Source organism: Clytia hemisphaerica, unplaced genomic scaffold (genome assembly GCF_902728285.1).
Source record: "Clytia hemisphaerica strain Z4C2 unplaced genomic scaffold, Clytia hemisphaerica genome assembly, whole genome shotgun sequence".
Taxonomy (NCBI): Eukaryota; Metazoa; Cnidaria; class Hydrozoa; order Leptothecata; family Clytiidae; genus Clytia; species Clytia hemisphaerica.
In genome coordinates, this window is record NW_027104543.1 from 528,106 (window position 1) to 541,141 (window position 13,036).

The window sequence follows — 13,036 nt, forward strand, 5'->3', positions numbered from 1 at the left end:
GATATGTTTGTAAAATATCTGTGTCTGGTTTGAAAAATCAAAAGGAACGGTCGCCAGCCGCGATGAAATTACGGCAAAGTCCAAAAACGATCATTTTCAGCCATAATACTGTGAAAACTTTTCCAATCTTGTTCAAATTTACACAGGAATTGTGTTTTAGTATCCTTTATTGAATTCTCATGGTGATATGTTTGTAAAATATCTGTGTCGGGTTTGAAAAATCAAAAGGAGCCGTCACCCAGTCAAAAAATGATGAATACAAAACAGGATCATTTCAGCCATACACATGCCACATAACACCACAAAAACTGCTCAGATCGTTTTCAAATTTGCACTGCAATGTTGTAATTTTAGTATTCTCTTTCGAATTCCAATGGATGTGTGTTTGAAAGTTTCATTCCATTGTCAAGTTACAAAGTTTTATGGTTTTGTGCGTCCATAAAACTAGAGAAGTTAGCCATATGCAAGATTTAAGCACTCGAGCAGCTGACGATTCATGGCCAAGATTTCTCCAAAGTCTTTCCACATTGTTAGACCAGTATGCATCAAACTTCTCATAAATCATGTCCAAAACATCATGATGAATAATGATGAAAATTATCACATCTTTCACTGAGATTTGCAGCTAAGCCCACTTTCGGCAGCCATCTTTTTCTAAAATACTTTCGCAATATTATCGAAATCCAGATGATCCGTTTTTATTAAATCGGAATAGATCATCGGATTAGATAAACAAAAAAAAATGTCTTGACCTTGACCGTCGTTGTCGGAAGAGAGAATTAAAGGCTCCTAGGCCGGAGCAATTATATCGTTTGCCAAAATATCAAGAACAGGTTAAGAACAATTCAAGGCTTCGTGTCCTTCATGGACTCTAAAACACCAAATTTCTTAGGAAATCGCAAAACGGTCAAAATAAGAACATTATAAAACATATTTTTAAGGTTTCAAACTCAAAATGTTAAGAACATACCAAGGCTTCAAAAAATTTGGATGCTCTTCTAAAAAACGTGCATTGTGACTCTTTATTATTTCTATAATTCCCCGTTACAGGAACTCGAAGATGATATTGCATCACATCAAGCCATGTTTAACGGACTCAACGAAACTGGCAAACAAATTCTCATGGATCTTGAAGTCGGTGAAGTAAGGACAGCTCTCCAATCAAAGTTGGATGATATGAATGATCGTTGGAATAGTTTAGGTGTTCGAGTCGTCGATATCAGGGATAGGTAAGACTTCAAAAATGGCAATTTCAGTAAAAACCTGGTGGTTTTTTTTTATCAATTCATCGATTCTAAGAGTTAAGTATTGTGCTTTGGAGTATAAAAAGGCGATCTTTTTAGGCATGTGAAGCTACATTTTGAACGCGTGCGAATTCAAGTCTCATGCAGAATAATGTTCTGCTAATAGCCATCACTCATATGTGAAAGATGATACAGCATTTAAATGATTATTGAACCAAGCACCTGTTGGATGTTACAATGTCCTCTTCTTATCCGATCAAACCACATATTCTAATAGTAGGTTAGAGGTTGCGGATACCTCAAATAACATAAGTACAGTCTATGTTTCCTGTTTCATGTTCTGATATAAGATTACCCATCTTTCCATCCAACAACAGAATGTCATATGGTACTGGTGAATGGCGTCAATTGTTATTGGACATGCAAGAGATTGTTGATTGGTTATCAAGAGCTGGCCAAGAACTCATGTCTCAACAACCAATCGCTTCTGATGTCGAGAAAGTACAACAACAGAATAAACACCATCAGGTACCATTTTGAATTTACCTCATCACTGAAAGTCATATCTTATTCTGTATTTTCGGATACTCTTGTCTTGATTTGATTTGATGTTTCAAATTCGCATAAAATAACGAGAAAATGTTTTTTTTTTGCTAATATAGGTATCAATGACATGTTTTTTTCGAATTTTCTTGTAGAGTTCTATTTAGATACGTTTACAATAGGCTTATCCAAATACATTTATTAGTCGCTGAAACTTACCAAATCTTTTTGCACTTGCAGGAATTCAAAGGCAAGCTGAACGCGCGACGTGTAGTCATCGAACAAGCTTTGGAACAAGGTCACAACTTCCTTTTGAAACATCAATCTGCACAAGACGAATCGTTCATTCAAAGAGGAGATAAATTGGTCGTTCGCGTTGCAAGTAGTCTTCGTGAACAACTGACCCACATCCAGTCCCAATGGCTCGATTTACAGAATAATTCGGATAAGTGGGAGAAAACTATCAGCCTTGTATTAGAGGTAAAATCCATTTTATTCTGCTATTTTGCAAAAGGTTGACTGATTATCTATATGTTAGGTGGTATTTCAAATGCTTAATCTCTTTTGACAGCGGGTTTTGTACACCTTTAAACAATTTTATAAGGTATTTTCTTTCCTACGTTGTAAAGACGAGATTAGAAAAACTAGAAAACGTTCCTTAATAGCTCTCATATACTCATCAACCTTATTTTTTTGGCTTCATTGCCAAAATATTATTGGACTCAATCCGATCAATCAGTCCATCATATTTTAAAGATTATTCATGATCATTGTAATGACAATGCAATCCCAGGCTAAATAAACGAATCGTAGTTCCTTTCCCATCAGTTGAAACAGCATGTTAAAATTGAACCAGACACTTCTATAATAGATTTTTTCGAAATGACCGTGTACACACATCACAATCAGATTAAGAACTAGTTTACACTGTGCAGAGAACAATTAGATAACAGCGAAAATGTTTTATCGCGATATAAATAGGAGATTAAGAAAAAATAGATGATATACTCTTTAAAGCTCTCTCCCTTATGAATCAGTAAGCTAAACAACTAATTTATTGATGGGTTGTTGAAGAAAAACTAATGAGCTAGTATTTGTTGTCCTGAAGGGTTTGAAGTGTAAAGTTGTAGACAGATCTAATTGTTTTGAAAAAAAGAAATGGGTACTACTGTTAATTTGAATAACGAGGTATATCACTTTGGAACTTCTTTGATAATTACCGATATTTGGGGTTACTTTCATAAGAGAGGGGTTGCTTTTGTGACCCCCAAACAGCTGACACTTTTGGTCTACAAGCTAAAAAAATTTCTAGCTGGTTGGAATGGACTGAAACTATTTTCGACTTGAAGGCTCTGAAAGTTACCTAGCAATTATGAAAGTAACCCCAATCGTGACATATATTGGAGAAAGGTGTAAATAGTAGCTCAAAATCTTTTCCCTTCATTTTAATATATGAGGGTGATATTGTTTGAACTTTTTTCAAAGCTTTCGTGGCCTGGTGTTACTATAACTTCAAACTACAAAATATACAATACACCTTTTCGACCGTAGCCGCCAATTGCCGTGCGGGCATTTTTTTTTGCATCTAAAGACAATAGAAAAAAGTTTAAAAAAGGATTGGCTCGAGTTTAGGGTGGTAAAACGGACAAAAAAATGCCCGCGTGGCAATTGGCGGCTACGGTCGAAAAGGTGTATTGAATTAAATGAAAAAGTGACGGCTACATCCTCGGCTTATCATCTATTTGAAGGAACTTTTCTAATCAATTGCATGCTGTGAAAAATTAATCTTAGATTCTGATCTATTATCTATTTTTGTTTAAAAACTTTCTTCACTTGTTTAATTAACAAGCTCTAATGGTTACCTTACCTATTAAGTTCGACAAGCGTAAGTTCAACTAAATTATTGGAATGGAAGATAAAAGTGAGAGTAAAGGCCAGTCTCCACTTGCGCGTGCTGCTATCGCACTTTATGTAGCAAAGCTTCCACGCCAAATATTGCCAACGAAGCGTGCGTAAGTGGAGACCGGCCTTAAAGTTACTTTTAGTCTCTTTAAAAATCGAAAGAATACCAAAATATGCTTAAATTACGTGGAGAGTCCCATTAAATATAAAAAATCTTCTCCTTTTTAGCTGGTGAACAATCTGTTGGAGGACATCGAAAAGATCAACAAAACTTTGAACGAATCTGAAGAAATAGTGAACCATTGGGTACTCACTCAAGATATACCTGTTGATAGTGTCGCCTCTTATCTTGGTGATACAAGGGTATGTTTTCGATTTGATTCTGAATTGCTTTATACTATCTGTGAACACATCAAACCTTAACAAATTCTACATTTTGAGACAACGATATTTCGTCCCCTCTCCGCAGAAATAAAGTAGACGGTTTTCCATTATGTGAGAGCTAGGTTGACCAAATATGTCTTAAAATATTTTAAATTCTTTTTCTTTGCAAATTATTTCAGAGAATGCAAGAGCAAACGCAATCCATGGAAACACAATTTGATTCGATGGATGGAACAGTCAAAGAATTACGTCATATCCACGGCGTCCTATTGGCTAAACCGACTGAAGGAGTGATCGACCAATTACATGACAGATGGAAACATTTGTTGAATGATTGCCAGATTCGACAGGAGAATTTACAAAATTTGATGTCTGGTTCGGATGCTGGATCAGTGATGTTGCAAGGTTTGAGAAAAAAAAGTTTTTTTAGGATTGCTTTACACTTTTCAAAACTTCAGAATAATCTTATTTGGAATACATTGACTTCGTAGGTTTCTGCTCACCCTCCAACAAAAAAGTTTCTTATGTGAAGGAAGTGTACATAGAGTATAGAGTTCTGTTTTTGGGTTGGAAAGGCATGACATATCTCTGACTATTCTGACCCTACCAAAATTCTTGTTAAATGCGAGAGAGAATAGCTACAAAAGTTATTTTTTAATGAATTGAAATTTCATAATTCGTTACAGAAAGCGTACCGACACCATGGGAACGTGGACAAGCATTGAACAAAGTGCCATATTTCATCAAGTAAGTGTAGTTCCTAGTCCCCTTCATTGATGTCCGTCCGTAATTTTCTTCTTTTTTTTCTTAACTATCTTTCCAATGGAGTCTCTATAACTCGTGAGCCTGCACGAAGAATGCAAATTAATTCGAGGTATTTTCGAGTTATTGAGTAAGGTTTATAAGGTAATGTTAGCTGAAGGAACGATAAAAATTGACACTTTTGACCAGCTCCTTTAATTTGAATGTCAAGCTAGACTCTAGATTTAAATATTTAACTCCCGTCTCAAAATCTCTTAACCCTATTAGCCCCAGGGGGGGGGTAGAATCTACCACGCTGGAGTTCTTTTGTGAATATCTCTGAGAAAAATTTTTCAAACGACTTGAAACTTTCTGACTTTTAACAAAATCTTATTAAGAGTAATTGTGCAAAATTTTAGGTTCATAGGTTGTTCAGATCAGGTTTTATGAGTTTATTGTGAAACATGACATAAAACCCAGCTAAAATCGCTTAAAACTCAAAATTTAAAAGTGCTGATAACTTCTGAACTATTTATTCAATCATTTTCAAATTTTGACACGTGATAGGCCTTGACAATATAAATTTGAAAAATGGAAGAAAAAAAATTGAAAATGATGACGTCATCATTTATGACGTCATCAAATTTTGAAAATTTTGCTCATCTTCAGCATAGATTTTAAGAAAAAGTCTTTATTGAAAATTCAAAACCGGCAATTATGTTAAAGGACAACATTTTATCTTTCTGAATCTTCAAACAGAATCTAATTATCTTTATTGGTTCGATTGTAATAGACATTTTTGTAAACCATATATTTGGGCTTTTTTCCGAAAGGTGGAAATTTTATGATGACGTCATCGGTTTTTGAATGACGTCATCAATTTTTTTTTCTTCCTGGAAATTTGTTTCATGATGGAGAACATCTGTACCAAATTTCATGACCATAGCTCTTCTAGATCAAAAATAATCGAGGGTGGTAGATTCTACCCCCCCCCCTGGGGATACCAAAGTCAAAAAAGCTTGGGGCCAATAGGGTTAAAGTGGAAAAATTTAAGTCTTATCGATGTCACCTTGTATTATCATCTCCTTAATTATTTTATCACAGCCATACCACAAAAACGACACAATGGGATCACCCCAAGATGACGGAGTTATATCACACTTTATCGGAATTAAATGACGTCAAGTTTGCCGCATATCGTACCTCCATGAAATTGAGATGTCTGCAAAAGGCTTGTTGTCGTAAGTTTTTGTTATAATTTTGAGAGAGAAAAAACTAAAGGAAATTGGAATGAATTTTTTTTTTTTAATCGCCAAAATTAGTTTTTGCCAAAATTGAATAAATCCTAATTTTTATCTCAAACGCTTATTAGTGGCTGAAAATTAAAAAAAATTGCTACTCGTGAAAATAAGTTCTTGCCAAATTTGATTTTTCCGATCTGTACTGTTCATCAAGATTCTTGTTCTTTTAAGGTCACCTGCATCTTACCTTCCCTTATAGTTGACTTGTGTGAATTGAACTTAAACATTAAGAAAGCATTCGAACAACACAACCTTCGATTGAGTAACGATAACCTGGTCGATGTCGGAGAAATCATCAACGTTTTATCGACCATATTCGAAAGTATCGATACGAATCGTAAAGAATCAATAAATGTCTCACAATGTATCGATATGACGTTAAACTGGTTGTTAAACGTTTACGATAGTGGTCGTATCGGTAAATTACGAGTTTTATCATTCAAAGCGGCCATTACTTTGATGTCACGTGCTAAACTAGAAGATAAATGGAAATGTAAGTAGGGTTAAAATTCATCCACTTTAGACTTTAACTAATCTTTCAAAATTAGCGTGTCAACCTTCTATAATATAGCAATTAACACATATAACAATTTCGTCACTCTTCTTTCGCTACCAAGACAGGCGTATACATTCCTAATTCAGAATCTTTACTTGATTTTGATACAAGTGTACAGTTTATGACTTTCGTTTGCTATTTTTTTCTAGATTTATTCCGTCAAATTTCGGATAACACCGGCCACGCAGACAGCAAAAAACTTGGTTTGCTATTACACGATTGCGTCCAGATTCCTCGACAACTTGGTGAAATCGCTGCCTTCGGTGGTAGCAATATCGAACCTAGCGTCAGGAGCTGCTTTGAAATGGTAAGTTCTTTGAAAATCTTACTTCGTTTAGGTTTCTTGTTTGTTATAAATCCTGTAAGTGTATTCAGGAGTTGAGGCTTTTTATTTACTGTTTTTAAGAGGCAAAATTTACAAGTGAACGAGAACCGGACCTTGAAAACTGCAGAAAAATAAGCTTCAAAAAATTACTGTTTTTGTATATTGTTAGGGTTAGATTTTATAAATTTTCTAATTTTGTCATTTGTCTTCATTTTCTAGGCTAAAAACAACTCAGCGATCGACTCCAACAACTTTGTAGCCTGGACGAACGCCGAACCACAATCATTAGTCTGGATGCCAGTATTACACAGGCTAGCGTCCGCCGAAACTGCGAAACATGACGCAAAATGCGGCATTTGTAAAGAGTACCCGATTGTTGGTTTCAGATATCGCTGTTTGAAATGCTTTAACTTTGATCTTTGTCAGGTAAGGAAAAGTTTGAATGCTATGGCGAAAACTTCATTCAATAACATTTTCAAAATAATACAAATGATATTTTTGTTCACAAAATATCTTTGGCCCAGATATATTTTAAAACCCTAGTAGTTTGAATCAATTTAATTTGGTTAGAGAATCATTAGCTCGTTTGAAGTAGTAAAGCAAGCTTGACATTCTCAAATGCTACTTGCTCCATGTCTTTATAATAGCCGTTAGCTTACGCTTGAAGTACCAACCTTTTTTACTTTTGTTCATGTGGTTTGATTACTATCTACCAATCAATTAATTATTTAGACTTGCTTCTGGTCTGGACGTGTCTCGAAGAGTCATCGTGTCACTCATCCTATGCATCAATATAGCTTAGCGGTAAGTCTCATTTGTGTTCCACGGAAGCTCCATAACCCCAATTCTTCTTAGCTCTCTACGTTCTTCGTGCGTGTTCGAGTTGAAGGACTCTATTGTAGTTTATATTAAGGTTTTACGTGAAGTGACCTTATCACGCCCTTTCCCGAAAGCGAACATCGTCTCTAGCGGATATTCTTTTATGAAGGTCACTGTGTTTCACACCGTATTTTCCATCGTATTTTCGATATGATTTATAAAGTAGGAGCCTTCTTAAGGTTATTTTGCACCAATCATATCCATGGTTTCCTTGGTTTATCGTTAATAATTTGTGTTGTGCGTAAAGATTGGACTTATTTTTTCTGATGCACGTACAATATGTTTTATTCTCCTTCTTTTTTCTACAGACGACGACGGGTGAAGATCTTTCCGATTTCGTGAAGTTAATGAGAAACAAATTCAAATCTCGAAGATACAGGAGTCGCCCACCAAAGAAGCTTGGTTATCTTCCAGTGCAGACCATCATGGAAGGAAGTTCCATTGAAACGTATGTTTATTCCTTTGATTTCACTCTCCACTATCATCTACGGCATGGCTTTTAACAAAGCTTGTTTCGAAAGTGCTTCATTTTCATGGCTATTGGTAGGACTTATCCTTACCAAGATGGTAGTGGGTGAACCAAATCCATGATTCCGAATAAAGGTTATTATCCTTCTGACGTGAAGCACATTACGCAAAATATGTTGTTTTTATGAACCAACGGTTTCTGATGAACGACTTGCTTTGATGGACGATGACCAAATGGTCTAAGGCGTCACCAGTGCAAACCAGGCGGTCGTAGTTCGAATTCTTGTTTCTTCCAATGTTGTGTTCAGTTCATAGATTGAGCTTGCCGACAGTGGACCCCGTGAAAACAATCAAAAGGGTGTCTAAAAGTCCTAGATTACTCGGTTATCCACGTAAAATATCTATGGGATTATCTCCGTGCAACTTTTTATTACTTTTTATCTTTCTTAACAGGCCAACGGAACCAACGACACCTGATCTATCCAACTTCACTTTCGACTCAACGTAAGATCACTGTTGTTTTTCTATTCAATAGTTTCAATCACCATGTTTTAGTATTTTAACTTTTAACACTTCCTACATTTTCAAGATGCAATTCTATCTAGCCTCAGAATAGACTGGAGTCGCTTATAATGTGTGTAATACAGTAGCATAGGTATTATATGATAATACGATTATTGTTACAGAATTTAGCTTGTATAAACTCAAATTTTTTCCCTCCATTATTTTTTGCTTTATTTTTACTATGTCTAAATTAGTCGTCTAGCTTGCTAGACTAGCCTCAGAATAAAATAGGAAATCTTGATAGCCTATTTTACACCAGGCTGAATAAGTCAGAGATGTTACAAATCAGCATGCTGAGATTCTTGTTTTGAAAATGCAATTCTACATTTATATCCTTCAGAATGAACGGTCACCACGACTCAACAGACTTCCACCCCAATCACCATGGTAACGATGAGGAGATTGGTAACGAGGAACATCATCTGATCAAGCTCATGTGTCAATCATTAAACGGTGAAATCACAAACAATAACACAACGGTGTGTAATTTTTCATGCCTTTTTGTTGTTCATCATTTTCACTTTCGATTTTCGCTCAAACAAGTCTCCTTCATATAGGTTATCTTGCGGTGGATAAGAATCATGGGAAACAGGGGAAAATGCTCTCTTTCTATTGGTCAAACCTTTTGAAGATGACTAACGGGACATCATTATTAGAGGGCAGTCCTGATATGTGCGAAATAAAAAGTATCAACTAATCGTGGTTTGCAATCAATAATTACATTTTGCTTAAACCCTGAGCACGCCGTTTTTATCCTGTATTTCTCATTTCTTTCTTCAGCCGAAAAGTCCGTCACAAATTTTGGCGACGTTAGATTCATCACAACAAGAAGATATCGGAGAAATGATTCGAGGTCTTGAAGAGGAACACCAGTAAGTAATGTTGAATTTTTTACCTATCAGTATTGAGTTTGAAACATTTAACCTTTCCAGCGCGCTGTTTTTTATATTTTCACGCTGTCTGCGCGCAACTTTTTTTGAGAAAACGCGGGGTTTGGGAAATTTGCCATAACTCAAGAACTAGAAATCTTTTGGCAAAAAGTAAACTATCCCTGAAAAGCTAATTAAGTTTTGCAGCTTTTAGGTTGGGTACAAGTTCAATTCAAGTATTCTAACTTAAATGGTAGCTTTACATACACCAATGCTTTTTTCCTCATTTTTCGACAGTGTCACTTTTTTGGCATTTTTCACTTTCTATGCAAAAAAAAGTGGGGGAAAGTTAATTATAAAATCTTTCTTTACTATTTTATCAATACATACTTACTCATGAAGCCATATACCAAAAATTAGCATCCAAAAACAATTCTACTGGTCACAAGGGCTTTTCAAACATTGTTCACTTTTCTCCAAAATCAGTGTTTTTCCGTCTGCCATCTTGAATCAGTTGTTTTTATTTGAAAAGTGCTGACTCACACCGTGATCAAAACATTACATCATTATATATCAACGGAAAGCTTAGACTCTCTACTTTCTTTTTCTTTCTTTTTCAACGATCAGAAAGCAAGCCAATTAAAGATATTGCGCGAGAAAGACATGCCTATCAAATTGCGTATATGTACGGCATTCGGAACGTCTCAAGGACGTATATGTACGGCATTCGGGTCCAAAAGGTTAAGGAATCAATATTTGATAAGCTCATCCCGAATTTAAGCACTGGATTTGTATTGTTTTTGAATAAAATCTGTCTAAAGGATTGCCAACGTTTTTCCGATAGTATGTCTATAATCACTTTGAAATTTTACTTATGCGAGATTTTATATTCAAATTTTAGAAATATATATGTTAAATCTAAGATCTGTTGAAATTAAGCCCGTCAAGTTGGTGATCTTGATCTTGATATGATTAGTACGTTTTTTTTATATATTCTCTTTGCTTTCTTCTCTAGATCTCTAATGGAAGAATACACCCGACTGAAGGGAATCAAACCAAGTAACTCATTCGAAAACGGACAAATCGTTCCGGAAAATACACAAGACACGGTGTTGATCGCTGAAGCGAAGAGTTTACGCGAACACAAAGGTCGTTTAGAAGCTCGTATGCAAATTCTAGAAGACCATAATCGACAATTAGAATCTCAATTACAACGCTTACGACTTCTCTTAGAACAGGTTAGTGAAGTTCCATTCTACTTGTTACTGTAAGTTGGTCTAATACCGACATCCCTCTTCTAATTCCGATGACACCCTTCTTTACAGATAGGAATTATAGGAAGGTCGGAATTGCTGACGGAAACTATTTCCCCTTTTTCCCCTTATTGCTTAGCTAACAGATTGGAAAAAGTCCTTTGTCTATCAGTGATCTAGACCTTTTGACCATTCCTATCTTTAAAGAAAGGTGTCGAAATTAGAAGAGGGATGTCGACATAAGAACAACTTACGGTATGATTCTCTAGCTACAGAGTGTATCAAATTTATAACGTAGCGTAGTACAGTAAAGTGCGTCAAATGGGCGAAGTTTTGTTTGCAGACAAAACTGAACCGTCCTGACTTGCATTATGGGCTTCACATTTAGAATCGGGAAAGCTGTATGTTTGTATATGGGAGTTTCTCATTAAAATCTATTTTCTTTCGTTAAATTATAGCCGCCCTCCGAACGTGAACGACATAATTCAAGCGGAAGTACGAATCCACCCTCACCTAAAGGACTAACACCCGCTCTAACGCCCTCATCGTCTTATCACGGCTCGCCCGAATTAGGGCGCCGTCAGAATGGATATTCAGATGAGCGTGCGATGGATATACATCATGTGACCGCAGAAATCGAACACGCCTTCCCAACATCAAGTTATGAGGATTAACGGAGGAATGGAAATTTTGTTCTATTAGTGTATTGTTCTGCTTTTTCTCTTGTGTTAGTAGTGTTTATATGAAAGATTGAATCTTTTAGAATTAGCGCTTTATTGTTAATACACAAAGAAATAATGTCATTTTTCTATCTACCCATTTTCAGAATCAGAAATAAAGTTCTAGGAACACCGGACGGTTTTTAGATCCCTGGAGGACCTAAAGAAAATATCCGAAACCTTTTCTGCTACTGAAGCTTTGGTTTTTGTAAAATCGAATACCAGTCTGGACAATTAGGTCGATAGATACATGAAATTATTTATTTTGAAATTTAAAAGAAATATTTATAGCTTATATATATTTTTATATTGTACCTTGTCCATATAATAATTTTTTTTGTCTTTTTTGTTGTCTTCCCTTACCCTTCCCTGAATTCTATGTTGTGTTTTTGTTTGCCTCCAGAAAAAACGAGGTCGCTTTATTTTCGCGTATTATTTTGCTTTTTGTAAATAAGTTTTTTTTGTTTTGTCTTATATTTTTTGACAGAAAATCTTTTTTATGGATAGAAATAATTTTATACAATTGAAAATACCTTTGCGTTCATTATCATTATCCTATTCATAATAAAATGTTTGAATGAAATTAATAAACAACCATTTCGAGGTCTTGGCTGCGATCCGCGCAACTAAATTTCTCCGACCCGATCCGACAAGTATGTCTGTCCGACCCGACTGAAGTTAACGACAGGCCCGACAATTATATCTGTCCGGGCCGACAGATCCGACAATTATACCTATCCGACCCGACTGAACTTAAGAACTGAGCCGAGAAGTTTGTCTCTCCGACCCGTCTGAACTTAACGACAGATCCGACAATTATATCTGTCCGGTCCGACTGAACTTAACGACAGATCCAACAAATATCTCTGTGCGACCCGACTGAACTCAACAACTGAGCCAACAATTATACTTGCCCGACCCGACTGAACTTAACGACAGATCCAACAATTTTACCTGTCCGGCCAGACTGCCCGAAATTACTAACTGAGCCGAAGTATGTCTGTCCGGCCCCACTGAAAACTTACTTTACTGATCCTACAAAAATAATAGCCCAAAAAAGGAACAAACTAACTGACAGACTCGACTGAATTGATCTACCGGTCTGAAAAAGTAGTGAACGAATCAAATGACTGAGCAAACCCGACTGATCCAACAAACAACAAACTAATCAGATATCATATATGTCAAAAGATTTTTAAATAAGGGTAGTTTCAGGAACTGAAAAAAAATTTGGTTAAATAGCGAAAAAGAAGGCGAATTAAAAAATGAACGGGAAGAAGACGATAAA

At 35.8% G+C, this 13,036-nt stretch overlaps 1 protein-coding gene across 1 annotated transcript in view; it reads left to right on the plus strand.

The window, feature by feature from the left end:
• LOC136822650 (dystrophin-like) overlaps positions 1 to 12,278 on the plus strand; it is a 54,467-nt gene extending 42,189 nt beyond the window's left edge. Inside the window, exons 27-43 of the mRNA XM_067078921.1 lie at positions 1,051 to 1,229; positions 1,622 to 1,772; positions 2,028 to 2,267; positions 3,918 to 4,052; positions 4,253 to 4,478; positions 4,760 to 4,820; positions 5,919 to 6,055; positions 6,315 to 6,608; positions 6,821 to 6,978; positions 7,216 to 7,422; positions 7,729 to 7,800; positions 8,184 to 8,323; positions 8,797 to 8,847; positions 9,248 to 9,386; positions 9,688 to 9,779; positions 10,792 to 11,014; positions 11,488 to 12,278. Coding sequence (XP_066935022.1) covers positions 1,051 to 1,229; positions 1,622 to 1,772; positions 2,028 to 2,267; positions 3,918 to 4,052; positions 4,253 to 4,478; positions 4,760 to 4,820; positions 5,919 to 6,055; positions 6,315 to 6,608; positions 6,821 to 6,978; positions 7,216 to 7,422; positions 7,729 to 7,800; positions 8,184 to 8,323; positions 8,797 to 8,847; positions 9,248 to 9,386; positions 9,688 to 9,779; positions 10,792 to 11,014; positions 11,488 to 11,703 — 2,721 coding nt within the window. The 3' untranslated portion in view covers positions 11,704 to 12,278. The remainder of the gene's footprint in view (positions 1 to 1,050; positions 1,230 to 1,621; positions 1,773 to 2,027; positions 2,268 to 3,917; positions 4,053 to 4,252; positions 4,479 to 4,759; positions 4,821 to 5,918; positions 6,056 to 6,314; positions 6,609 to 6,820; positions 6,979 to 7,215; positions 7,423 to 7,728; positions 7,801 to 8,183; positions 8,324 to 8,796; positions 8,848 to 9,247; positions 9,387 to 9,687; positions 9,780 to 10,791; positions 11,015 to 11,487) is intronic.
• The last annotated feature ends 758 nt before the right edge of the window (positions 12,279 to 13,036 follow it).